The following is a 26131-nucleotide window of genomic DNA, read 5'->3' on the forward strand; positions in this document are numbered from 1 at the left end:
TAGGGGATGTTCGGTCCCTTATGAAATTTGACGATCGGTAGCTCAATCTGACTGTCAATGGCTTTATGGAGTTTGAAAAAGAAAAGAGGGAGAAGAGTGGGAGATCAATACCTTATGTTTGATGATGAATCAATGGTAACTCTTAGGAAAGAACTCTCTAAACCTTTGATTTCGCTAGCAATTTTATTGAAAAATTGGATAATGTCTAGAGGAAGTGGGCTTGGAGATTTATAGACGAGAGTCCTAGGGTTTTCATCAGATTTTGGTTGGCCCTAGGACTTCTTTCTTGATTGGATTTGAAGAGAAAGACTCCATCGGTAGTCCTCTTCTTCTGCCTCATGTATTCAACGTGTGAGGTTTCAACTATTTTTTTCTCTTTTTTTTGCTTGCTTTAGGATTCATGCAGGAAATTAAAAGAAATCCCGATCATTACAACTTTATCTCCAGATTTCAATCCATTATCATTATCCTAAAGTGATCTTGGAAGCCTATCCTCATTAATGGATTTAATATCATTATCCATGAGTGGTTCATCATCCAATATCATCTCCAAATTTGACACAGCTAGAAGCCCACTCATTTCTTTAGGATATTTGGACCTATCTCGGTAACTTTGCTACGGTTTGTATTCAACATATCTTTCAGGAGGTAAACAATACTGCGAGCTGGGTCACCTCCTATGTGGCTGAGCACACTGATGATTAGATCTGACATTAGGATCAGACTTACCCCTAAGCCTTGTAAGATATTTTATTTTTTAATCATTTAAGATGCAGTCATGCTAGATCGTGAGCACCCTCCCACTTGTACCACAAAAAAAAAAGGGAAAATGGGAACTCAACATCTCCGTTTGCACCATCTACCACCGCAGATCGGGGGATGAGGCATAGACTGGGCTTAAGGTCGGTTCATATCTTTACCTTCTCTCCATTATATGCCATGAGAACTGGTTTTACGTGCTTGATGATGAGTGGATTCTAACCATCTATGACACTTCTATTGGTGCTTCGAAGTGGTCTGTGATCTCTTCGTAGGCTACAACGGGCTTCCTTGGCATGGGAAGCTACTTGGCAAAGACATCCACATCAGAGTTATTGTGGATTGCATGTCATAAGGAGAATGAAGGTGATCAGGGCCCTTGCAGCAAGAAGTTCTTTGAAGTTGCGAAGCTTGATCTCGGAGGGCACCTGCTCCAATGGTCTAAGGTAGAGGGCATAGATGAGAAAGCAGTATTCTGCACGCAAGGATAGTGCTTTAGTGTTCGTGCTAGGGACTTTCCCCACTGCAGAGAGGATTGTATTTAGGAGGTGTTTGGTTGGGGAGAGTGGGGGTTTAGAATTGGAATCGGAATAGGTGACTCCCATTCCAACCATTTGGTTGGAAGGAGTCTCATTTCGATTTTGGGGTGGAATGAAAATGGCTCAATCTATATAGAACTCCATCCCTACTCTCCTCTATGGATTCAATTTTTCATTCCAATTTCGATTCTGATTTCGATTCCAGTCACAAACCAAATGCTTCGAGGGATTTGGTCATTTCAATTCTCATTTTCATTTTGATTTTGGTTGCGAATCAAACACCCCCGTATTTTGTTCTCACTACTGACCTAGTTCATCATAAACCAAGTGACATTCATCAGATTGAGGTGTTCGACATGAAGGATGGCAGCATTTAGGTCCTGCCATCAGTTAGGTGGAAGAAGCCTTCAAAAAATACATCAAGCAGTCTTATGTGGTTTATCCTTAGTCTCTGCTAGATGTTGGAAAGAAGCTCATTCTAAGTCTTGCATGAGCATGCTTTGTTTATTTATTTATATTTTTTTTGTAGATTCTGTTAGTGTTTTGAAGGAAATTGAAAAACTCAAAATTCCTTCCAACTAATTTCCAATCAATTCCCAATCCCAATCCTTTGTTTAGTCCCATATTGGATAAGAGAAAAGTTGAGAAGGGGTTTATATTGAAAATCATTCTCTTGGGCTTTGTCAAAATCTTAGTAGTTTTGGGCCAAACCATAATGCACGTGCAGTCCGGCCCATCTCATGCGATTATGTCATACCCATGATGTGGTGGGGCCCATGTTTTATTTTATTTTTTCTTCTCTATTTTTTTCCTTTTATGATCATTTTTCCTTATTTATTTTGGGATAAATATGATTAATGTTGTTTAATGTTAATCGCTCGATTAATAGCTTTTGCCCATTGATTTTCTACTTGTTAGCCGGTTAAATACGTATTTAATGTTTTTGATTGTTGGATTAGCCTAAATGGCTAGTTCTTGGCCTATAAATTGGGCCCTTTGTTAGGAGTTGTGATATGCAAGAAAAAAATTTGCTCTCTCCTCTCCTAATCTAATCTATTCTTTGATCCTCTTCTTCTCTCCTAAACCCTCTTCTTCCAAGCTTTTTTTGATTTATTTTTTTATTTTTTCATCTACTAGATTGAAGCTCTATCATCCTTTTCATGGTCATGCCCATATGAGAGGTCACCGGTTGTATCTTATGATGGAGTTCTAGAGTTTGATCTCCTATGAGGATTGAAAATCGTCTTAAGATCGTATACCGCACATCTTCAATTTGTAAGTTTTTAGTTGAATTTAATATTAATTTGATAATAAATTTTAGTTGTTAGTTCGATGGAATCACTACCGGCTCTCGTTAGGAAACAAATGTATATTATGTATTTCTAATAGATTCTCCCGTTGAACTCCAATTTATCTCTTGTATAGATGCCAATGGTTTTGCAAAAAATGTTGGTGCACGGAATGAGAATCCCAATGGGTGATTCATAACCATGACTTTCAGAGGGTATTTGGTTCGTAACCAAAATCGAAATGGGAATGAAAATCGAAATGGTTTGGAATCAGAATCAGAATGGTCAAATCCTTTGAAGTGTTTAGTTCGTGATCGGAATCGAAATCGAAATCAGAATTAAAATGAAAATTTGAATCCATAAAGGAAAGTAGGGATTGAGTTCTATATAGATTGAGCCATTCCTATTCCACTCTGAAATCGGAATCGGAATGGAACTCCTTCCAATCAAACGATTGGAATGAGAGTCATCCATTTCGATTTCGATTTCAGACTCCTACTCTTTTTAATCAAATACCTCTTCAATGCCGTTGGCGAAAGCTACTTCATTTGTAAAGAAAATAAAGGATTAGGCGTTCGGAAACATAATGGAATGATAATTAAGATTTTTTTCTTCTGATCATTTTTTTTTCCTTTTGATAATGGGGTGTGAGTTGTACACTTCAAAGGGATTATGGAGTGTGACTTTGAGCAAACAGGGAGGGAAAAAAAAATAGAAAGCTTGAATACATGATGACTTCAAGGCTTGCGTCACCTTCTTTAAAGGCTCTTTTGGGTGTTTGGGTCTTCATATGTATGCAGTGGGTCACATTACTCAACGACAGGCTATGGTCTGTTATATATACTTTATATTATATATAAATATTATTTTTCTCAAAAGATGTACACAATTGATATATGAAAAAATAGTTATATAAAAAATGAGAGAAAGAAAAAAAAAGAAAAAAAAAATTGAGATACAAAAAAAAAAAAAAGGGACAAAATCAAAAGAGTAATCGTGAAAGCAAGTGAAGACAAAAAATTGGAAAGTTTCAAAGAAAATGATGAGTGTTTTTTTTTTTGCTAAAAAGAATGATGAGTGCTTTGACAGGCAAAATCTAACACATTCGTTAGTTTCTCTTTTGCAGCTACATTCATGGAGAACCTTATTATATAGGAGAATTATCAGTGGTACCTATACCCTCATTTGTGGTCTACGATCTCAATTTCATTGTATGAAGCCCATTCACCTACTGTTCTATTGCTACATAAGCTTTACTCCTCTGTTGATGATGTGATGGTTGCTCTGTATTTTATACTGATTCATATGTCATCCAGTCATTTCTCTGCGTCTATCTTCTTCATCGGATTACTGTGTTTTCAGTACTATACTACTTCGTATCTATTACTGACACGAGGAAGCAGTTTGGGTGCTCTATTATCATTTTCTTGCTTATTGCCCGGAAGTGTAGAACTCAAAAAGGGAGACGGAGAAATGAATTGAATTTTTTAAAAATTTAAGTCAAATTAAATCTTAAGTAAATATATATTTTAATTTGATCTAACTTGAGTGATTGTAAGATGATTACAATATGGAGCAGTAGAAACTAACTATAATTAAAGCTATGTAAGAATTAAATCAAGCTAAATAAGAATTGAAAGCATACAAGATATGTAAAAAGATAGGACAAAAGATACAACAAAAATATACAAAATTTTATAGTAATTCAATGCAATCTGCATCTACGTCCACTCCTCAAACTCTCTTTAAAAATTTTACTATAATCTTTTTGATTATAGTATGTTTGTTTTAACCCGGGATCACAAATAAATCCAGTTGATTTTGCACGATCACCAACCACAACCTTAGACTGATTATTTTTTGGACTCACAATCAATCCAGTTGATTTTACGAGCTTATCAACTAAAACCTATAATATCCAATTTCGGATTTGGATGGACCTTTACTCCAAGTTTCTTTCTTCCAAAAAAATTTGTAAAGAAATTAAAATACAAAAATAAGTAATTTCAATACAAAATAAAAATAAAAAATAAGCTCAATAAAGTTTGAAAAAGAAGCTAATAATTTGCTCTTTGATACTTGATTTCTTACTCAAATGATGCTTGAGAGGATGTGGAAGTAGGTGGTGATGATTCTTTTTTAAAAGCTCTCAAAACTGTACACTCAATCATCTTTTTTCTTCTCTTTTCAATGGTTTTCAATGAAGCTTACTCAATCTTAAAGTTTTCTTCTTTTATCCATTTCATCTCTCTTTTGAAATATTTCTCTAGCTTTTAATAGACTTGGAAGAGATAGGAGAGTAAGTTTTGATCGTTGGAGAGCTTGGAGTAGCCATTAGATCCAAAAAAATAGCCATTGGAGAAGTACAAAAAACTAGCTATTATATCCTGTCCTATGCTTGGGGTCAACTTCATTTCCCTTGAGGTCGACTTCAGTTGCTTACAAGTCGACCCAAATTCTTAACGAGTCGGCTCGACCATAGGATCTGAAAAACTGTTCTCTATTTTTTGAGACCCCAATAAAGAAAAATCGACTCGTCAGAAATTTGAGTCAGCTCAACCATAGGGTCTAAAAAATTGTTCTTTATTTTTTGTGATCGAGTGGGCTCAGATCTTCTTCGAGTCGATTTGCCTACATGCCAGTCTTCTTTCAACGTATCAGAATCGACTCCTTTTCATTGGGGTCGACTCCTAAACTATCTGAACTCGATTTTTCTTCCAATTTCAGCCCGTTTCAGTGTAGGGGACGGCTCCTTGGATTCTAGGGTCGACTCTACTAGGTCTGAAGCTTGAAAAATCTTCTTTGAAGTCCTTGACCTAGTGTCTTTTGAGGAGATTTTTTTCATGGGTTATATCTTTAATTTAAACATTTAAAAAGACTTACATTCATTCTCAAAATACATGATTAGATTCATAATTACTCAAAGTTTGGTAATCATCAAAATCAATCATGGGGTCAACATTACTAACCTTTCTATCCAAGCTATTTCAAATACTTATGTGCCAGGTTTTTGTGCTATTTTATTTCAATAAAAAAATACAGCACTAATAAATCCATGAGAGAGTATTTGTAAAATGGCTCCATTGAGTCCCATGTTGGTTATAGAACCACTTCCTATAATGATAAAACCCATGTGCGATACAGAGGAATAGACTATTCTCTTTTTAAAATTACATTTGACCGAGAGATATTAAAGCTGTATAGATTATTTGCATTATTCTAACTATTATCAACTAGGGAGGAAATATAGAATGAGCGTGGGGTAATAATTCCATATTGATCCGAATTAATTCATATGCTCCCATTTTTAATAAGAATCCAGCTAGAAGCATACATATATTGTAATGTACTTTTCCATAGGTATTTGGTAACTATGTATGCAAGGGTATAATCGACGATTTGACAGCATAAACAATAAAAAAACTAAAATATAATATTATTTCAATGCCACAAGATATGATTGATTAGCTAATCTTTCAAAATCTAATGTTGGTTCATTGGAACCATATAAATCCATACCTAAAACTCATATTAAGAGAAAAATAGAACTCCCTGCTGTGTACAAAATAAACTTTGTTGCTGAGTAGAGACATTTTTTTTCCTCCCCACATGGATAAAAGTAAGTAAACAGAAATTAATTCAAACTCCCACATGGTGAAAAAAAGTAAAAGGTCTTGAGAAGAAAATGATCCTATTTGATTGCTGTACATTGCTAACATCAGGAAATAGAACAGTCACGAATTTCGCATAACTGATCAAGCTGCCAAGGTAATTAAAGTAGTGATAAATCCTGTCAGTAAAATTGGTCCTATGGAAAGTCTATTGATTCCCAATCTCCAGTGCAAATAAAAAAATATCTATTCATTTGTAATCTTCTTTCAATTAGATTAATGGATTGTTCAATTGAAAATGATAACAGAATACATAGGTTATTAAAAGGACTTCTAATAAGTATATATAAATAGTATACCATCAAACATCTTATTTTCTTTATGAGAAAAAAAGAAAACTAAAGAATTCACGAATATCAACAAAACAACAAATATTGTCAACCAAGAAAAATAACTCGTGATAAAGACAAGATATATTTTGATCAAGAAAATCCATGCTCGAAATAATAAATTTTATCGAGTACGGATTTTTGTCGATAAAAAAGAATTAAATGATTCAAGTAGAATTTTTTTGTAATATATCAATAACATAGATCCATACTGCGAGTTGTTTCATGCTCTTGTTCCATTACGATTGAAAGCATTTTTTTTTCAAAAGCATACATGTCGCCTTCCATATAGATCATCCTATTACAGTTGTTCAAATGTGCTGTTCAAGGATATATATTTTTCTCACACTTCCATTATCATATCAGCTGTTCATCAGTTTTCAGATCTTCGGTTCAAGGATATATAGTTTTTTCAGAATTGACTTATCCTGTTGCAGTGCAGAAAACATACACCGCCTTATTATCTTCAAGTTTGGGGGTTCTTCGTGTAATGTACTTCTGTTTCTACTTATATTTTTCTTCTATGTATTTTTCTTGGGTGGGCATAGCATTTTTGTATATATCCAGATGGGTTTCTCTGAACTTGCATGCTTCTCTGGGGTTTATATTGATACAGACCCTTCCCGCTGTAATCTTTTTATTGTTTTAATAGAGCTTTGGCATTTCTTATCAAAAAAAAAAAAAAAAATCTCTTTTGGCGAGGACACCAGCCCACCAGCCACGATAATGGTTGGTTTGATTGTTTTGGAAATATATAACAGGGGGTGTGGTTGGACTCATCCAAAACAAATTATCCAGTGGTGTAGGGATGCGGCACCAAATATTTGAGACAGAGACCCTCCTCTAAGCAAAAGTGGAGCCATAGATACTAAATGATCACCCAATGCACAAAAATAGTTTAAGATTTGTTTCTATATTCAACTAATTCACAGCAATAGTTTAAGATTTGTTTCTATATTCAAATAATTCACAGCAATAGTTTAAGATTTGTTTCTATATTCAAATAATTCACAACAATAGTTAAAGATTTGTTTCTATATATTCAAATAATTCACAGCAATAGTTCCAATCCCATCTGTTGCTCCTATTTTATAGAAAAATGTTATCTTTAACAATTGGCATGTGTTTTGGATGTACTTCTTCATGATTCTGATCTGATGATTATATGATTATTTCTCCAGCTCCCTCTTTCGATTATTCTGTTGAAAAATTTAGGATGAAGTACTTGGAGAGAGAGAAAATATTGCTGGCTAGCAACCAGTTTAGAATAATACCCAACACCTAGTTAGTTGCTTCTATCATAGACATTGCTTGATTAACACTCCTACATTCTAATTCCACAATCTAACATAAAGGGCACAATTTTTTTCCTCTCCAAAGAATTAACATTCACCTTTTTGTGACTGTCTCTTATCATACACTTGACTATTATGTGATTCAACTCTCTCGATGAAGTTTCTTCTTTTGTTTTTTCACCCTCCTTTACTTAAAAAAAAAAAAAATGGAGTGTCCACTGACAGATGACACGGTGGGGCACCACTAGGTATTGCTTTACAAACCTAGCCATTAGACAATTAATTACATCAAATCCAATACACCTTTTATCATGCCCCCCTCCAAGATCGACAGGAGTCATAGCAACTACTATATATTCACAAAGAATTCTTCCTACCAACATACAAAACATCTCATCACAATATCATAAAGCAATAGCAGAATAAATTTAAATAATTAATATTCAATATTAATCTAAATAATTAAATTAAATATCTTATAAAATAATATTTCATAATTTTTAATCGACTTCAATAAAATTTATACAAATTTAATCTTTTTAAAATTTATTTTTTAATTTATTTTTATTTATAAATTATTTTTTTTAAAACATCCGATTTATCTCAATAGCCATGAACTCTGACCACATTTATACCTTGTTCTTAGACCAAAATGAGCTCAGATTAGTCAAAATACCAATGTATAACCCCTACTGGTGGGGATCGCTATACCAACGCATAACTCTATTGATTGGGTGCCGATATACCAGCATACAATCTCTACTAGTAGGGTATCAATATACTAATGCATAACCCTTACTGACAGGGTATCGATATACCAGTGCATAATCTCTATTGGTACGATAAAGATGTACCAGTGCACAACGTATACTGATAGGATATTGATATACCAACATATAACTCCCATTGGTAGAATTTTGATATACAGTCAGCTATGAGTCAAAATCCATCTCGAATCAAATCTCCTTTTCAATAAGATTAGTTTCATATTTCAATCGGATAATACAAAAAGTATCCATAATCAAAAACATCAATCATAACTCCGATATACAGTCAGCTATGAGTCAAAATTCATCTCAAATCAAATCTCCTTTTCAATAAGATTAGTTTCATATTTCAATCGGATAATACAAAAATTATCCATAATCGAAATCAATCGATCATAACTCCATAATAGAATCAATACATCCGATAATGCATCAAACAATATTCTACAATGAAGTAAATTTAACAAATAAATAACATACTTCACTTTCATAAATCACAAGCTATATAACTCAAAGTTTAATGATACAAATATTATACAACTTGCCAATAAATCTAGAAAAAGATCCATATTTCTTATCTCACATGTGCTTCAACAAATCTACATAATGCCATAAATTCTTTTTCAAAATCTTCAATTCATAGATCATGTCACAGTATCTCACTATTAGATATTTTTGTGTCAAATTGACTATACCTCTATACAAAATCAAGTCTATTAATTAGAAAGAATATAGATAATTAAAAAAGATATGATTGATAAATAGTTACAATATTCAATGATTTGGCTTGATCCAGTCATCCAACATCATTCGATTAAAATCAGACTAGGATATAGATGGTTTAACAAATATTGAGGATGATCAAATTCATAGTGTTTGATAAGAGTCAAGGTAGAGACCGGCATGATGTCTGACAATTAGAGATTAATTTGATCAAATAACTTCATTTAATCAAGATCGGACTAAGATACAATTAGCTTCATAGAGATAAAAAATGATCAAATCTACTGGTATCTGACAAGGGCAAAGCAGTAACAGCTAATATCCTGATCATTCAAATCAAGGTGATTTAGTTAAATCATGATTAAACTAGTATACAGATAACCTAATAGAAATTGTGGTGATCAAATCTAGTGATAGCATGTCTAGCCAAGATCGATGTCGGTATATTATCCGGTGACCACAGATCAAGACCTCTTCACCAAGATTGATCAAACTTATCAAAAGAAAATTTTTTACTAGATCAATCCTAGAGAGATAAACTTTATAGATAGAAAATAATTTTAGAGAGAGAAAATTATAGAGATAAAAAATAAAATTTTTTAGATAGAGAAAGTAAGAGAAGAGAGAGGAGAGAAATAAGAAGAAGAACTACAAGAGAGACTCCCTCTCTTTTTTTTTTCTTTTCTTCTTTCTTTTCTTTTTTCTTCTTCTTCTTCTTCAGTGAAATAGGGGATCTCCCCTTTCTTTCTTGAAAACCAGAGGCTCAAGGTTGCAGTGGCTATTGCCAGGATGCAAGTCAAAGTGACATAGCTGGGAGTCCCTCGACTGGCGACTAGCGGCAACTACTATCGTCGGAAAATCCAAAAGACCCATGAAAAAAATAGTGAAAATAAGAGATTTCAATTCTATCAAAAAATCTGACAATAATCATCTGAAATTAAGGACACAAGGGTTGAGGAAAAGGGAGAGGTGGGTTAGTCAAGGATTTTTGGCCTTATTTTATCTTTTTAGCGAGTTGTGGCCATGATTCTAGCAATTAGGATGAGGTTCATCCAAAATCAAGAAAGGAAAAAATATAAAGAGAGAAAGATGGCGAGAGAGGAGTTCTCAACGGTGGTTAATCATGGAGGGGAAGGGCATCTCCTCTTATAAAGAGGAGCCCTAGAGTTTGGTTCCAACTTCGATTTTCAATAGAGATGAAGACTCCCATTAGGAGTCTTGTTCCTCTCCCTTTTTTTTTCATTTTAGATACTTTAAAATTTGTGTGGGTTGATTGGGCTCTTTGGGCTCTTTTCTAGTGGTTGGGCCGGTCAAATGGATCGAGTCCAGTTCAAATTTAGACCTTGTTAGTACCAGGATATTATATTCTCCTTCATAAAAAAAAATTTATTCTCGAAATTTTTCTTACTTAAGTCTTAAAAAATATAAAATTTCTTTTACCTCAAGTGATAGTCATCCTTTACTTTCATGATCGAATATTCTATTATAATATCCTTCAAATCAAATTATTGTTCTAATCTATTTGAAAATAATTCAGGTTGCTACACTTCTGCTGCATGCTCTGACTCAAATCTATCAATACATTGATGTCGAATATAGATTTTTAAGTTATATCATAATCAATATAAGTCATCATCCTAATATCCTTAGTATCTATCCACCTACATTCATTTTATGTTTGATTCTATTTTTCATAATTGATCCACTTATACTTTGATATTATATAAATTATAATACCTCCGATCTGAGATTGAGGGCTAGCGGTCATGGTAATCATCGTATGCCCATGGAGAACTCTTCCCACAAATATGCAAGACATCTCATCACGATGTCATAAAGCAATAATAGAATAAAATTTTTCAATAATTAATATTTAATATTAATTTAAATAATTAAATCAAATATCTTATAAAATAATATTTCATAATTTTCTATTAATTTTAATAAATCTTAATCTAAAATAAATATATCAAATTCTACTTCTAATTCATTTTCTCATATTGAATCCCTAAGTCAAGCTAATCCTCTAAATTTATAAAAAATAGTAAAATATAGACTAATAAGCTAGACAGCCTAGTAAGTAATATACATTTTAGCTAGATAAATTTAATAATAATAATATATTAAAAAATAAATATGCAAAGTGCATCAATCAATTCAAATACACAATACTAATCAAAATATGATCCATGAAAATTCAATCTTTTCAAAATTTATTTTTAAATTTATTTTTATTTATAAATTATTTTTTTTTTAAATAACTTATTCATCTTGATAGCGACGAACTATGAATATACTTATGCCTTGTGCTTAGGCTAGAATGAGCTCAGAATAATCAAAGTGCCAATGTATTAGCCCCCACTGGTATCAATGCGTAGCACTCACTAGCAAGATGTCGATATACCAGTACATAATATCTACTAATAGGATGTTGATATACTAGTATAATAACTCTTACTGGCAAAGTATCGATGACCAGCATAAAATCCCCATTCATAAGATATCGATATGCTAATATATAAATTTTATTGACAGAATTTTGATACATAGTCAGACTGTAAGTCAAAATCTATCTCGAATCAAATTTTTTTTTAATAAAATTAGTTTCATATTTCAATCGAATAATACAAAAATCATTCAGAATTGAAATCAATCAATCATAACTCCATAACAGAATCAATATATTCAATAATGCATCAAAATAATATTCTACAATGATAAAATAAATTTAATAAATAAATATCATGCTTCACTTTCATAAATCATAAACAATATAACTTAAAGTTTAATGACACAAATACTATACAATTTATCGATAAATCTAAAAAAAGAGTTACATTACTTATCTTACATGCACTCCAACAAATCTACATAATTCTATAATTTTTTTTTTAAAATCTTCAATTCATAGACATATTATAGTATTCTACTGTTGGACATCTTTTTATTAAGACGACTATATCTCTATACAGAATTAAGTTCACTAATTAAAAAAAATATGGATAATTAAGAAAGATGAGATTGATAGATAGTTGTATTCAATGGTTTGGATCCATCCTATTATCTAATTTCATTCGATCAAGATCAAACTAGGATATAGATAATTCAACAGATATCGGAGATGATCAAGTCTATAGTGTCCGACAAGAGTCAAGATGGAGACTGATACAGTGTCCGACGATTAGAGATCAATTTGATCAAATAACTTTATTTAATCAAGATCGGATTAAGATATAATTAGCTTCATAAAGATCAAAAAATGATCAAATCTAGTGATTTCTGACAAGGGCCAAACAGTAGTGATCGATATCCCAAACAGTAGTGATCGATATGATTTAACCAAATAATGATTGACTAATATATAGATGATCCAATAGAAATTGTGGTGATTAAATCTAGTGGTTCCAGGTCTAGCCAAGATCGGTGCTGATATGCTACCTGGTGATGATGGATTAAGATCTCTTCATCAAGGTTGATCAAACTTATCGAAAAAAAATCTTTACCAGATCAATCCTAGAGAGATAAATTTCATAGATGAAGAAATAATTTTAGAGAGAGAAACTTATAAAGAGAGAAAATAATTTTTTTTAGGGAGAGAAAATAGGGAAATTGAGAGGAGAGAGTTAAGAAAAAGAACTAGAAGAGAGTGAAACTCCCTCTCTCTCTCATTTTTTTTATTTCTTTCTTGTTTTTTCTTCTTCTTCTTTGGTGAAACAGGGGACTTCCCCTTTTTTTTTGGAAAGTAGAGGCTCAAGGCCATGGCGGCCATCGTCAGTGATGCAAGTCAAAGTGGCGTAGTCAGGAGTCCATCAACTAATGGTCGATGGCAACTACCATCACCAAAAAAAGTCAAACAACTCATGAAAAAATAGTGAAAATAGGATTTTTTGTTTCCATATAAAAATCTAGCAATAATCATCTGAAATCAAGGATGCAAGGATTGACGAAAAAAGAGGAAAGCATCAGTCAAGGATTTTTGGCCTTGCTTTATCTTTCTGACGAGCTGTGGTCGTGATTCCAGTAGTTACAATGAGGGTCATCTAAAATCAAGAAAAATAAAGAAAAATAAAGAGAGAAAGATGGTGAGATCAGAGATGGGTTCTCGATGGTGGTCAATCATGGGGAAAAAGGTACCTTCTTTTATAGAGAGGAGCTCTAGAGTTTGGCTCCAACTTCAATTTCCATCAGAGAAGAAGACTCCCATCAAGAGTCTTCTTCCTCCCATCAGGAGTCTTCTTCCTTCCTTTTTATTTTTTCTTTTTTAGATACTTTAAAATTCATGCAGGGTGATTGGGCTTTTTAGGCTCCTTTATAGTGGCTGCGCCAGTCAAATGGATCGAGTTTTGTTCAAATTTAGGCCTTATTGGGATCAAGATATTACACCTTTGTGTGCAGTTTTCTAGTCCTCCTACAAATTTATCATTAGGTCTCTAGTTAGAAATTTATACATGGTTTTGTCTTACCAAGATTCATAAATAAGATTGATTGGAGTTGTTAGAGTAAAACGAATAAGCTTTTGATGTTCAGTTCAAGAGTCAACTTCAGTTGGTGTTTTATCCAAGGAGTTAAGTTAGAAGTCCGCTCTACGGAACTAGTTATAGAAGTTTAGGTTGAAAAATTGGTCTTTCAAGTGATATAATTTTATTAGGATAGTTAGATAGATGCATTTTCAAATAGTAATAATAATATAATTCATGTTTCATACAATATATAAAATATAATGTCAAAAATATCGGAAAAATGTTAGAAGCTACCATGGTAACTCAAATAATGGCTTGTTGGTTTGTACTTAAATAGCAAAGTTTCTTTTGACAAATCTTCAATGTTAGGATGATCATAGATAGTCCTAGAAGACATCAACATGTTGATTAGTATATGTCAACAGACCTAGCTAATAACTATTTTCTTGATTGTAGGAGATGAAGCTTAATTAGATTCATCACCTTGGCCATTTCATGGTAAAAAATTACAAAAACCTAGAAAGTCCTATGATGCATGCACCGCCTGCAGCCCCTCCACCAACTCAATCTATACCATCTTCTCTCCAAAGCCCACAAAAAGGTTATCCTCGAACCATATCCTAAAAAAATCATGAACCAATGCTACTAGCTGTGGCTGCTACATTTATGGGTAGAGTAGGAAAAGTTGCTTGACAAGGATTATGTTGTCGAGTAGAAATCATAGAAACTAAGTACTAGAACATTGAGCCTTTGTGTATTGGTAGAAAGAATTGGCTTCTTTGAAAGCTAGATGGTTCAACCATAAGACTAGAAAGCAGATTTATCACCATCTTTAGTTATGATTTAGGAAGTTAAACCCTTATTTCTATTCTAGGAGGATTATCAAACTCAATATGAACTACTCTAACTACTATGAAGATAACTAGCTGACAGAATTGAGGAGTAAGATTTATCACATTAGGAAGTCGAATTATACACCAAACCTTCAAAGGCCCTAACTTTCTCCACATCTAATGAGGTATTTTTTTTGGAAAAATCATGTAACTTCTTAAACTCTACTATGTGATGCCAACTCCTAATGGTTCTGATATATGCACGTAATAATCATGGTCAAATTTCATCATTTGAGCCTCCAAGGATCATCTAAAAAAACTTTCTTTTGAAGAGGACTTCCATCAAGCATAATTTCATTAAATAGAATGGATGAGTAGTTGAAACTAAAGTTGATATAGAAGTCAAAATACTCTCTCACTGGATTTTGATTTTTTATGATTATTTTAACTATATATATTTATTTTGAAAAAAATTGAAACCATGTTTAACTAGAAGAGGAATCCCACTTAAATTATATAAGGACTATCATGCCCTAGATCCATCACTTAGATTGGTTATGTGACATGACTGCATACTCCATAAGGTAAGGTCTCAGAGAATATGCAAGGTCTGAAAATTCATTACCATCTCAATACTAGTGAACAATAATGATCTCGTTCTACAAATAGCAAATTTAATTGATTGCCCCAGTATTTGACCTGACCCAATTTGAAGGGATAGGTTTTACCTTATTTGATTAAAAACTAGGGCAGATATGGATTTTAAATAAAATATTTAAAATAAATTTGGATCGGATAAGGATAATGGTATGCCTATCCTGAATCCAATATGATATAACTTTAATCTAAATCTTCCTTTTCAAAGTTACAATTGTCTCATAATGTTAATTTGCATGATGAGTTCCTTACCGACCAGATCCGATTCGATTCGACCAGATCCCTCTTATCTACTTGACCCGACCCGACCGACCCATACTACTACTTGACTCAATCCAACCCGAGGTGGGTATGGGTATAGAATTTTTAGTTATTTGATAGGTACAAACATTGACCAACTTGAGTCATACTTGACCTGTTGTCATCCCTGCTTAATTCATAATAAAAAAAAATTATACAATTAAAAAATTTAATCATTAGACTGGTATCAATAATGCTTCCAACTATCCATCCTCTCACCAAAATCCTAAACTATGGCCAGGTATTAAGCATTCTGCAACTTTGAAAGGAAAAGAGAAGGGATGGTATGAGCTTTACAGTCTAGTAAGAATTTCTACATGCCCATACTAGCAAAATAATAAAAATAAAAATATAAAAATAATAAATAATCGATACGCATATATCATGAAATCTCAAATAGTCAATAATGCATGAATAAAATGATATGCGTACATCAAATATAAATAATAATCATCCACTCAAGAGTGATATAGCATATAATATCTAATAAATCTTCAACAATGTTTCAAGTTGCTTATCATTTAGATTCTCTTTAACTTAATCTAGATCCAAGATTAGTTATCTTCCTTCTTTGATACCAACTTGATTCAATTGGAGAGAAGAAAGATTTTCTTCAATCTACTCAACTCAAATCTCTTAAAAGAAAATACAAAGAAGTTGGAAGAACTACAAAATAAGGCTTACTTCCCTTTTCTTTGATCGATTGATTCTAATATATATGATATAAATTATAGTATATAGCCCTTATTTATAATAATGAAGTCCATCCTTCCATAATTTAGATCAGATTTCTATTCTTTTCTTCTAGAAGGATATCTATCCTTGAACAATTTAGGTTAGACTTCTCTTCCTAAATTAAATAGGATTGTCTATAAAAAAATAATAAATATAAAAAATTAAAAATTTTATGGGAGATAGATCTCAACTTCTTTATTAATTGTGCCTTCTATTACTCCACTAATTCTTCATAAATTAGAAGATAGTATTTGGTCAAAAAAATTTTCAAAAAGGAATGTTTCAGTTGAACTAGTATATTTTGAGATCTAAATGATAGAATTTTGATCCAATTTAGTCCTATTAAAGAATGGACTAAAGTTATAGATCTTGAAAAGATAATCAATTTCAAATTAAAAAAAAAGATTAGCTCAATCAGGTATCGTATAATCAAGTTATGATCTTTTAAAATTTAGTATATGTTTCAACTTCTTGATGTGGTAGATCTTATTCCTGGTAGTGGCCAGAGTGGTCCATATTAAGTCCAAAGATCTTCCTAAATCATAAATTCAAGTCTAAGGATCCTATCCATCTTTTGCTTTTGAAGTTTAGCATGTGATTTAACTTGTTGATGTGGCAGATCTTGCTTCTAGATCCTATCCATCTCTTACTCGTAGTGGCCAAAGTAGTCTATATTAAGTCTAAAGATCCTCTTAGATTATAAATTTAAGTCATATTGTCCACCTATAATAGAAAATTGATAAGTATTACATTTATCGCCTGTGATGGGGAAATCGATAACGCCACATTTATAGCCCTTGATGGAGTAATTGATGATAATGAGATCAGCCTAAAGTCCTTCATTCAATCAAGTCTACTTCACATATATCAATTCTTTTTATTTCCAACTTTAGACTAACCACAATCATGTTTTTTGCTTGTGGCAGAACAATTGATAAATGTCATATTTTTCTACTCATGATGGGGTAATCGACAAATGTCACGTTTGCTGCCCGTGATGGGCCCATTTATATAATGTGGTTAATCCAGAGCATCACATCTATCAGTCTGATTATACAAATATCAATTATACTAATATATGCATCCATCATACTATTAATTACAAGCATATATGATTAAAACATAGAGAAAACCATGCATCTTATTTATATCGATGATTAGCATATCATACATATATGTTTGTATAAAATATTTATAAGCATGCAGGTGAGTGTATAAGGATTCTTACCTCTATATTGACAACCCAAATTGAATAGTCACTTTCCTACATTGCAATCTATGAACTAGGGTGTGCAGAACCCCGCTCGCGACATTTTCTTGCTTGGACAATTGCTCCCCTATAGAATCAAATCCAATCATTAGAAATAGAAGATGATACTCAACAACTTAGAAACTCTATTGAGGTCAAATCAGGGTTCATTGAGTAGAAAGTTTGGACTGCCCACTAGTGCCTTGGATTGGGTAGAGAAAGAGAGGAGAGAGAGCAAGAGAAAGAGAGAACAAAGAGAAAAGAGAGAAAACCCCTATGTCCTTCTTAAAAGAAAGGGCTTTTAGGCCAACCACCCCAATGGTAGCGATCCTTGGAGGCAGTGGCAGCCCTCGACAACCCAATTACGGTTGGTGATTAGCAAGGTGTAAAAGAAAAGGAAACAAAAAATAGGATAGACCCTATTTCAAAGAAAAGTTTAGCAATTTGCTAGCCTAAATCTGAGCGATATGGATGGTCAAGGAATTGAAAAAGAGAAAAGAAGAATGAGTGATCCTTATTTTGTCTCCAATGAGGTATTAGTGGTGGCTCAACAAAATTCTTGACAAAAAATCTAAAAAAATCCCTCAAAATCGAAAGTAATGGAGGATATTTTTGGTGGTGGGATGCCTAAGGAGAGGGATGACTTCTTTTTATAGAGGAGCCCTAGAGCTCCAATTGAATTTTGGTGACTCAATTCCTATCAAAATCGGGACTAACAAAGACTCATATCATGAGTCTTCCTCCCTATCGTCCCTATAAGGCATGTGCAGCGACCTAGTCCAGCCTACTTTAGGCTGGCCAAACTAGAGTATTACATTGGTCCAACCCACTTTAGGCTGGTCCAATTGGGGTATTACATTTTATCTTGTTTAAAATAATTTTATTCTCAAAATTAATATATCTTATAGCCCAAACTTTGAGGGTATACAATCCTTATCTCATCCTTGAGCTTCAAATAGCCTTTTTGATTGGAAAAATCAAATCAAAATCTCAATCATAACACCTTCCAAATTAGAATCAATACTTTTGACAAGATTCAAAATGACTTAACCCACAACACTTTCATTGCGCACTCTAATCTAAGCCCACCAAAGTTATCTAGGTTTACTAAATAACTTTCGATCAAAATGTTACTCTGCATCAAAAATTAAGAAGATCCAAAATAACTCAACACTAGGTCAGACCCCATGAATCATATCTTGAGACATAAAAGATCTAGCCTTCTACACTCATTGTATGCCAAATCATTTCTATATATCATAGTCTCGAGCAATCTTAAATATATGCCCTGATATCATTTTTGTCACTTCTGTTATATCTCTTGTGATTATAATCTTAAGCTCTGATACCATTTCTATTATGTCTTAAATCCATCATTTGAATTGGCTACGTGATATTGGTCACACACTCCCTTGGATAATGCCCTAGAGAATATACATGGCCCAAAAATTTGTTACAACCTCAATATTAGTGAACAATAATGACCTCAATTCATAACAAATAACAAAACTTGTACGATTAAAAAATTCAATCTCTAGACTGGTATCAATAATCCTCCCAATCCTCTCACCACAATTCAAAACCATAGCTAAGTATTAAACATTCTGCAACTCTGAAAATAAAAAAAGAAGGGGTAGTGTGACCTTTACAATATAGTAAGAATCCACACACATCCACAATAACATAATAATATAAATTTGAAAGTAGCAAATAATCAATATGTATACATTATGAAATCACAAACCATCAACAATGCTCGAATAAAATGGGGTGTGTGTGTGTATGTAAATCAAATATCAATAATAGTCATCCATTCAAGAGTGATATATCATACAATATATGATAAATCTCCATTAGTGTTTAGGTAACTTATCATTCAGATTCTCTTTAACCTCATTCGGATCCATGATCAGTTATCTTTATAATTTTGGGCTAAATCTAGGTCTTGTTTCTTGCACGTGATGAGGCAATCAATAAGTGTCATATTTTCTAGCTATGATTGGGCAATCAATAGTGCTACATTTTCAGCCCATGATATGGGGCAATCGGGGATAATGATAGCAGCCCAAAGTCCTTATTCATTCAATTAAGTTCACATCCATATATATATATATATATATATATCAATTCTTTTTATTTTTGGCTTTAGACTAACTATGGTCATATTTTCCATCCATGATGGAGCAATTGATAATTATCGTGTTTGCCATCCATGACAAGGCAATCGATATGTATCACGTTTTCTGCCCACGATGGGGCAATCTATATATTGTGATTAATCTAGAACACTACATCCATTAGTTCGATTATGCAAATATTAGTTATACTAATATATGCATCGATATACAATCAATCACAAGCATATATGATTAAAATATAGAAAAATCTATTTATCTCCTCTATCTTGATCATTAGCATATCATACATACATGTGTGTATAAAATATTTATAATCATGGAAGTGCGTATATAAAATTTCTTACTCTTATGCCAACAACCCATCCAGAATAGTCACCTGCCTACACAGGATCTATGAAACGGGATGTGTAGAACCCTGCTCAATATCTTCTTACTTAGATAGCTACTCTCCTATAAAACCAGATCCAATTATTAGAAACATGAGATGATACTTGACAACTCAGAACACTCTATTAGGGTCAAATTGGGGTTCATTGAGTAGAAACTTTGGACCATCTATTGAGTCCCCTAGACTAGGTAGAGAAAGAGAAAAAGGTGATAGAAAAAAAGGAGAGTGAGCAAGAGAGAGAAAGAAAGAGAAAACAAGGGGAAGAGAGAGAAAACCCCTTTTTTTCCCTCAAAGAGAGGGCTTTTGGGCTAGCCACTCCACTAGTGGTGACCCCTGGTAGCATGGCAGCAATAGTAGCACTGACCCTGGCAATCTGATCACAATGGTGGCTGGTGGCAGTGTAGAAGAAAAGAAAATAAAAAATAGAAAAGATTATGTTTCAAAGAAAACACAATGACTGGCTAGCCTAAATTGGAGCAATAGGGACAACCTAGGAACCAAAAAAGAGAGGAGAAGAAGTATGAGTGATCCTTACTTCATTCCAGTGAGGTATCAATGATGGATCGATGAAATCCTTGATGGAAAATCTGAAAAATCTCTCAAAATCAGTGGTGATGGGGGATCCTTTTTGGTGGTGGGATGCCTAAGGAGAGGGATGACCTTTTTGTAGAGGAATCCTAAGGGTCCACTCAAATTTCGACGATCTTATTCTCAGCAGAAATAGGGAAGAGGAAGACTCCTATTAGGAGTCTTCTTCTCTATAATGCATGCAAGGCATGTGGGGCAGCTTGGTCCAGCCCATTTTAGGCTGGCCGAATTGGGGTGTTACAAGGACGATCTCATTGGTATAGATAAAGACTTGTAAGTCAATTTTAATTATTAACTAATGGAGAAAATAGGACTTAGACCCTACTATTCGGAAATAATTTTTCAGTTTTCTATTTTTTTTAAAGATATTTGAGTTGATTAGGTTGAAGGTGTTTCTTCCTTCTTGTCGGTTTAATCATTAGCTTCCACTTGTCGCTAATAGACATAAAATATGTTTATTTTCTGAATAAAAATCTAGTAAAAATTTCTAATAACTTTTTCTTTGGCATTAGTGTATATTTTAGGAAGAAATATGTTTGCTCGTGCAATTTTGTTAACTAAGAGGTGACTGTGTTTTATCGAGAAATATTGGTGCCAATTGGATTAAAAAGAATAAAGTTTAATGCAGGATGTATCATAATAACATATGAGCGTGCTAGGTGCTATTGGTCTGTAGCACATTTCATCATAGAAGATTCCAAGCAGTTGCTACTTCAAGGGGGGAAACAAAGAGGAGGAAGAAGAAGATGGAAAATGATGAAAGTAGCTAGCGAAAAAAGTCATTATCCTCTTGTAAGGCCAACTATGCATGGAGGGAGGCCAATTGCATGCCTAATTTTGCAACTAATCATCCAATCATATCCACCTCATCTTTGGCACTAATCATTTCTTAGACCCAACTAATTTAATTTAATTTTTTTTGATCAATGTTGGATTTCTTTCATATCCATGTGTTCCACATCTAAGAGGGGATTGTGATCGGTATACGTTGCCACCTAAACCGATTCTGTGCACAGGGTATACATATTTGATCTGATCATCCAACAACCATTGCCATGCTTTGGAATGCATGAAATATCCAACAAAGTAGATCTAATACGCAATGCAATGCATATATTTGCACCTTGAACGCATGATGACTCACTTGTTACCAATGTTGGATGGTTATATTATTGAACTAAACTACCTATCCTGATTGAGAAACTGTTGTTTTTTGGTAATTAAGCAGTACATGGTTCCCAACAGATAGACGAGTCCCTCAGCTATATATATAAATCCTTCAAGGCAACACCAAAACACAAAACCACCAGTTGTAACAACGTGTTTATTCACATAATAACATCAACAACGAAAAGATAACTCAGTCTTTTTTTATCCCTGCTCCTTGAGAAATAAGAGAGAGCTGTCACCCTAGCCATCTCTTGATGGAAAAAGAAAAAAAAAAGAGGGAGAAAGAAAAAATAAAAAACAAATATCTGCAAACTCCAGCCTTTTGATACATGCTGATATGTATGTTTTGCCCCGCCATTAACTAGGATTTATTTCAGCTGACGAGCTGATCCAATCCTCCTTTATGCACAAATTTCTGAGCGGCTGAGCATTTAGAAGTTGAGTAAGTTGGCATATGGAGACCATTGGTCTAGCCACGGGCTACGCATCTGAGTGGAGAAAGGATCCTGCATCCAATCCAAGCTGTACTTTGGAACCTGAAGCTCTGGGAGATTAACTTGGCGAACGGAAGTGGATGTGACTTCCACCTCCTTCTGCACCTCTACTTTCATCTCCTTTGGATCTCCATGGTCCAAAGGCATCGATGAACTCGGATAATTCTCCTGATCATCGGACGACGCATTGTCCGCCATGGACATGTACATGCAGCCTTGCGACGCTCTCGTGTCTTCTTCCATGGCTGCTCTCTGCTCCAACTCCTTCAATGATGTTGCCTTCCTATAGATTTTGCACAATACTATATCCTCCTGCACATTTCGGCCGCATAACCATCTTACTTCTACCATCAAATAACCTTATTTCTCTCTTCAGTTTCAATAAAGACTCGAGCATAACAAAGCATTCCATCATCTATTTTCTAAGGAATTTTATTGCTGTTTCTTTTCAGATGCATTGCATGCATTCTAACGGTACATGTTTACAGTACTATGACTGCCTGGTGCCAACCTTTGTTTTAAGACCTGAACCATGCCTTGGAAAATTCAGGCAGGCTAATTTACTTTGATAAGGTGTTTTTCCAAGTCAAACGGTTGGGCCCATGTTGACCCCTCTCCAACCAGACAAAAACTTCGGTGGTCTTCTTTGGGGTTGACCTCATGTCTTCCCTTATTTTTTATTAAAAATATTAAGAGTACTATTAACCTAGATACATATAGAATTGATACATATATACACATACATGCATATATTTATATGGATTTATGCACATACGTGTGTATGGATGTATAGTATGTGGTAGTGGTGGTACCTTGGGAGGAGGGATGGAGTTGGGGATGGGATGGGGGGCGTCGGGGAGGCGATACTCGTTCATGACCCAGTCGGTCTTGGTGCCGCGTGGGGCCCGGCCCTGGTAGAAGACGAGCGTCTTCTTGAGGCCGATGAGGCGCTTGGGGTCCGCCGCGCTCCGGATCTGCCGGTCCGACCCGGTCGCCTTCCAGAACCCCCTCTCCGTCGTCCGATTCGGCCTCCCCCCGTTCCCACTCTTCCTGTCCCTCGGCACGAAAAAATACCACTCCCTCTCCCCTATCTTCGCCAACCCTGCCACATAAAAATCACCAAAATAAGACTTATAACTTAAGAAGAAAAAGAAAAAGAGAGAAGAAAAAAAAATATATATATATTTGTTAGAGATAGAATATATTATATGTACGTACCTGGGAGTTCCCAGGGATCGTGGCGGTAGAGATTGAGGGTGCCGATGATGTCGAAGTTGAGCTTCTTGCCGAAGACCACACGCCGGAGATAGAAGTCGAGGAGCTCCTCTTCGGTGGGGTGGAACCGGAATCCGGGGAGGTCCAGCTCTGATCCGCTTCCCTCCATTATACACAAAGTTAGCTCAGCTCGGTCTTTCCCTTGTGATTCCCTTCGGCAGAGGCTCCAAGTGTTCATATAAGGGAGGATGAGGAAAAGGTCATGGGAGAATGATGCATGGGCCCACACGTCTTTATTTTTATTGTGGACAAGAGAACAAATTGGGTGGACTCTGATGAGTCATGAGAGTCCCAACCCCACAAAGGAGAAGGACAGGGAGGAGAGGGAGGAAGGAGCTGTGGGGTTTCCCTCACCTTCTTAGTTGTTTTTTCTGATTTTTATTAAGCCTAAAGAACTGACTCTTTCAAACCATGGAACAAATGACGATTAATTAATTATTAGTTAAGGTTATTTGAGGGTACGGATAAGGATTAGTTTTTGTTTTGAATGGCTTGTCCCAGGGGGAGCAGTGGTGCATCATATTTCGTGCACGGGTGACGGGGTTAGCGAAGGCTGAGGTGGTCTTAGAAAAATTATTACATGGATGATGGGGTAATTAAGGATGATGTGGCGTGACAGTGGCGTTTGGGAGGAGATGTGAAGGGTCCAAATGTGCATGCTTGCCGGTTGCTTTAGAAGCAGCACTGGTGGACTGCAGGGATTTAATTAATATATTGAGAGAATAATGTAAGGATATTATTTTTGACCAGCCTCATTTGTGGATTTACGGTGATGCTGGCTTCCTGGAAGTGTAGTAGTCGGCCAAATCTTACTCTCTAGCAATTAACTAAGTTATCCACTTAAGTTTTTTGCCTTCTTCTTCGGCAGCAAATTGACATTAGGCTAATCTTGTATTGGCTGTTCAGATGTTCGGAGAGAGTTTTCTAGTTCTTAATTTGTATTTGTTATTCGTTTGTCTAATTAAGGAAAAAGGGGGGAATCAAACTTAAGAGAATCCAATCTTCAAATGGATTTAATATGTGATGTTACTGATTCCCAATGATACATGCATAATTATTAAGAGTTAATAAGACATGGTTCACAAGGTTATGTACGAATGATATTTGTGTTCTATATCATGTGATGGTACAATAAGTTCTCTATGATCAAACATTGAGGTCAACTTTTTTTTTTTTTTTTTTTTCTTTTTTGGCAATCAACTGCACAAATTTAGAAGATAGATTTATTTTTTTATGAAAAATTTGGAAGATGGAAGACAAAATTGAGTTCCACTGGTTGGATGGACTGCAATTTTATGTTTAATCCATATTTGACTAAAATAATTTATTTCCTCTAGTTTGGATGACAATTTTATGATCAATCTCTGGCCTGCACGTTAGCGTGCAGAACATGTAAAGATTTTCATCTAGAATAGGCATAACCATGTGATAAGACAGGTCTAATTGTGTGCAAGAGATTAAATGTAACTGCTAGCAATGCGAGAACTGCAAGTAAAATAGCAACCAAACATGTAACCAGGTATTAATTTTGCTTAATTAGATGGATAGACTGATCAATTAACAGAGTGCTAGTCACCCTACTTATGGTGTCATTTCAACATTGATCAACTAAGTCGAAGGTTAACATCTTACTGATTTATTGTTTAATTAGCTTATAATTCCATACGATGCATGGGATGCCAAAGTCAGCTTCTTCTCATCAATCGAAGTCAGCACTTTCTCAACCGGATTAGTCACATATATTATCAAATACTTGCACTACAATGACATAAACCTTCTACAACTGAATCAATAATACATTATCAAATACTTGCACTACAACAACATAAACCTTTCCTAATTGGACTAGTCATACATATTATTTAGATCTTCTCTGTTAGGCCCTTGGGGAAGTAGGCATTGCGGATGCGATAAAGCTCATCAGCCACGTCCGTCACTCTCGTGATCGTTGGACTTTTGCAAGAAAAAACTGAAAAGCTTGACGACCTCTATACCATCCTCATCCTCGACCTCCCCACCGCCCCGATTTTTTCAATTGGTGCTCTCTCTCTCCCACCTCTGCACCTCCCTCAACCTCTCAATCATTGCTGTCTCTCTCTAGATTGACCACACCATCCACCTTGCTGACCCTGACTATGTCCTCCATCTCACTCGTGCCACCCTCCACCGTGCCCTCTCCTCCTCCTCCTCATCTTTGACCATTTTTGGTGGATAGATTCCGAGATTGATGGTGATAATGGAGGCAATATGAGTTCAGAAGTTACGAGTAGAATAGGGGAAGAATGGAAGGCAAGAGGCAGAAGGTTCGAAGCAAAAAAAAAAAAAAAATGCTGCCTCGTGGACATATGTGACAGATGGTGCATTGGAAAAAAAAATATGTGGCAGGCTGATGTCTCTATTTTAATATATATAATATAGATTTAGAAGAAATAAGAAAGAAAAGATTTGATAAGATCGTAAGAGAATAGGGTT

The 26131-nt window shown here is 34.5% G+C and overlaps 2 protein-coding genes across 4 annotated transcripts in view; both read right to left on the reverse strand.

Annotated features, from left to right (window-relative positions):
• The window catches only part of LOC114914126 (uncharacterized), a 60666-nt gene extending 39860 nt beyond the window's left edge, over positions 1-20806 (reverse strand). For 2 of the 3 annotated variants that reach the window (XR_012141053.1, XM_073256814.1), the window contains exons 1-2: positions 20668-20806; positions 20089-20194 (exon numbers count right to left, since the gene is read on the reverse strand). The gene's annotated coding sequence lies outside the window, so the exon portion shown is untranslated. Of the gene's footprint in view, positions 1-17585; positions 17695-20088; positions 20195-20667 lie in introns of all 3 variants that reach the window. The other variant, XR_012141052.1, reaches the window with a different exon arrangement.
• A 1224-nt stretch (positions 20807-22030) lies between these two features.
• On the reverse strand, positions 22031-23831 carry LOC105042635 (NAC domain-containing protein 22). Its single transcript, XM_073256815.1, has 3 exons — positions 23603-23831; positions 23197-23486; positions 22031-22696 (listed from the first exon to the last, which is right to left on the reverse strand). Exons 1-3 carry the CDS (start codon positions 23766-23768, stop codon positions 22322-22324), a joined length of 831 nt encoding a protein of 276 aa, XP_073112916.1. The 5' UTR covers positions 23769-23831; the 3' UTR covers positions 22031-22321.
• Positions 23832-26131: the final 2300 nt, after the last annotated feature.

Source organism: Elaeis guineensis, chromosome 4 (assembly GCF_000442705.2).
Source record: "Elaeis guineensis isolate ETL-2024a chromosome 4, EG11, whole genome shotgun sequence".
NCBI lineage: Eukaryota > Viridiplantae > Streptophyta > Magnoliopsida > Arecales > Arecaceae > Elaeis > Elaeis guineensis.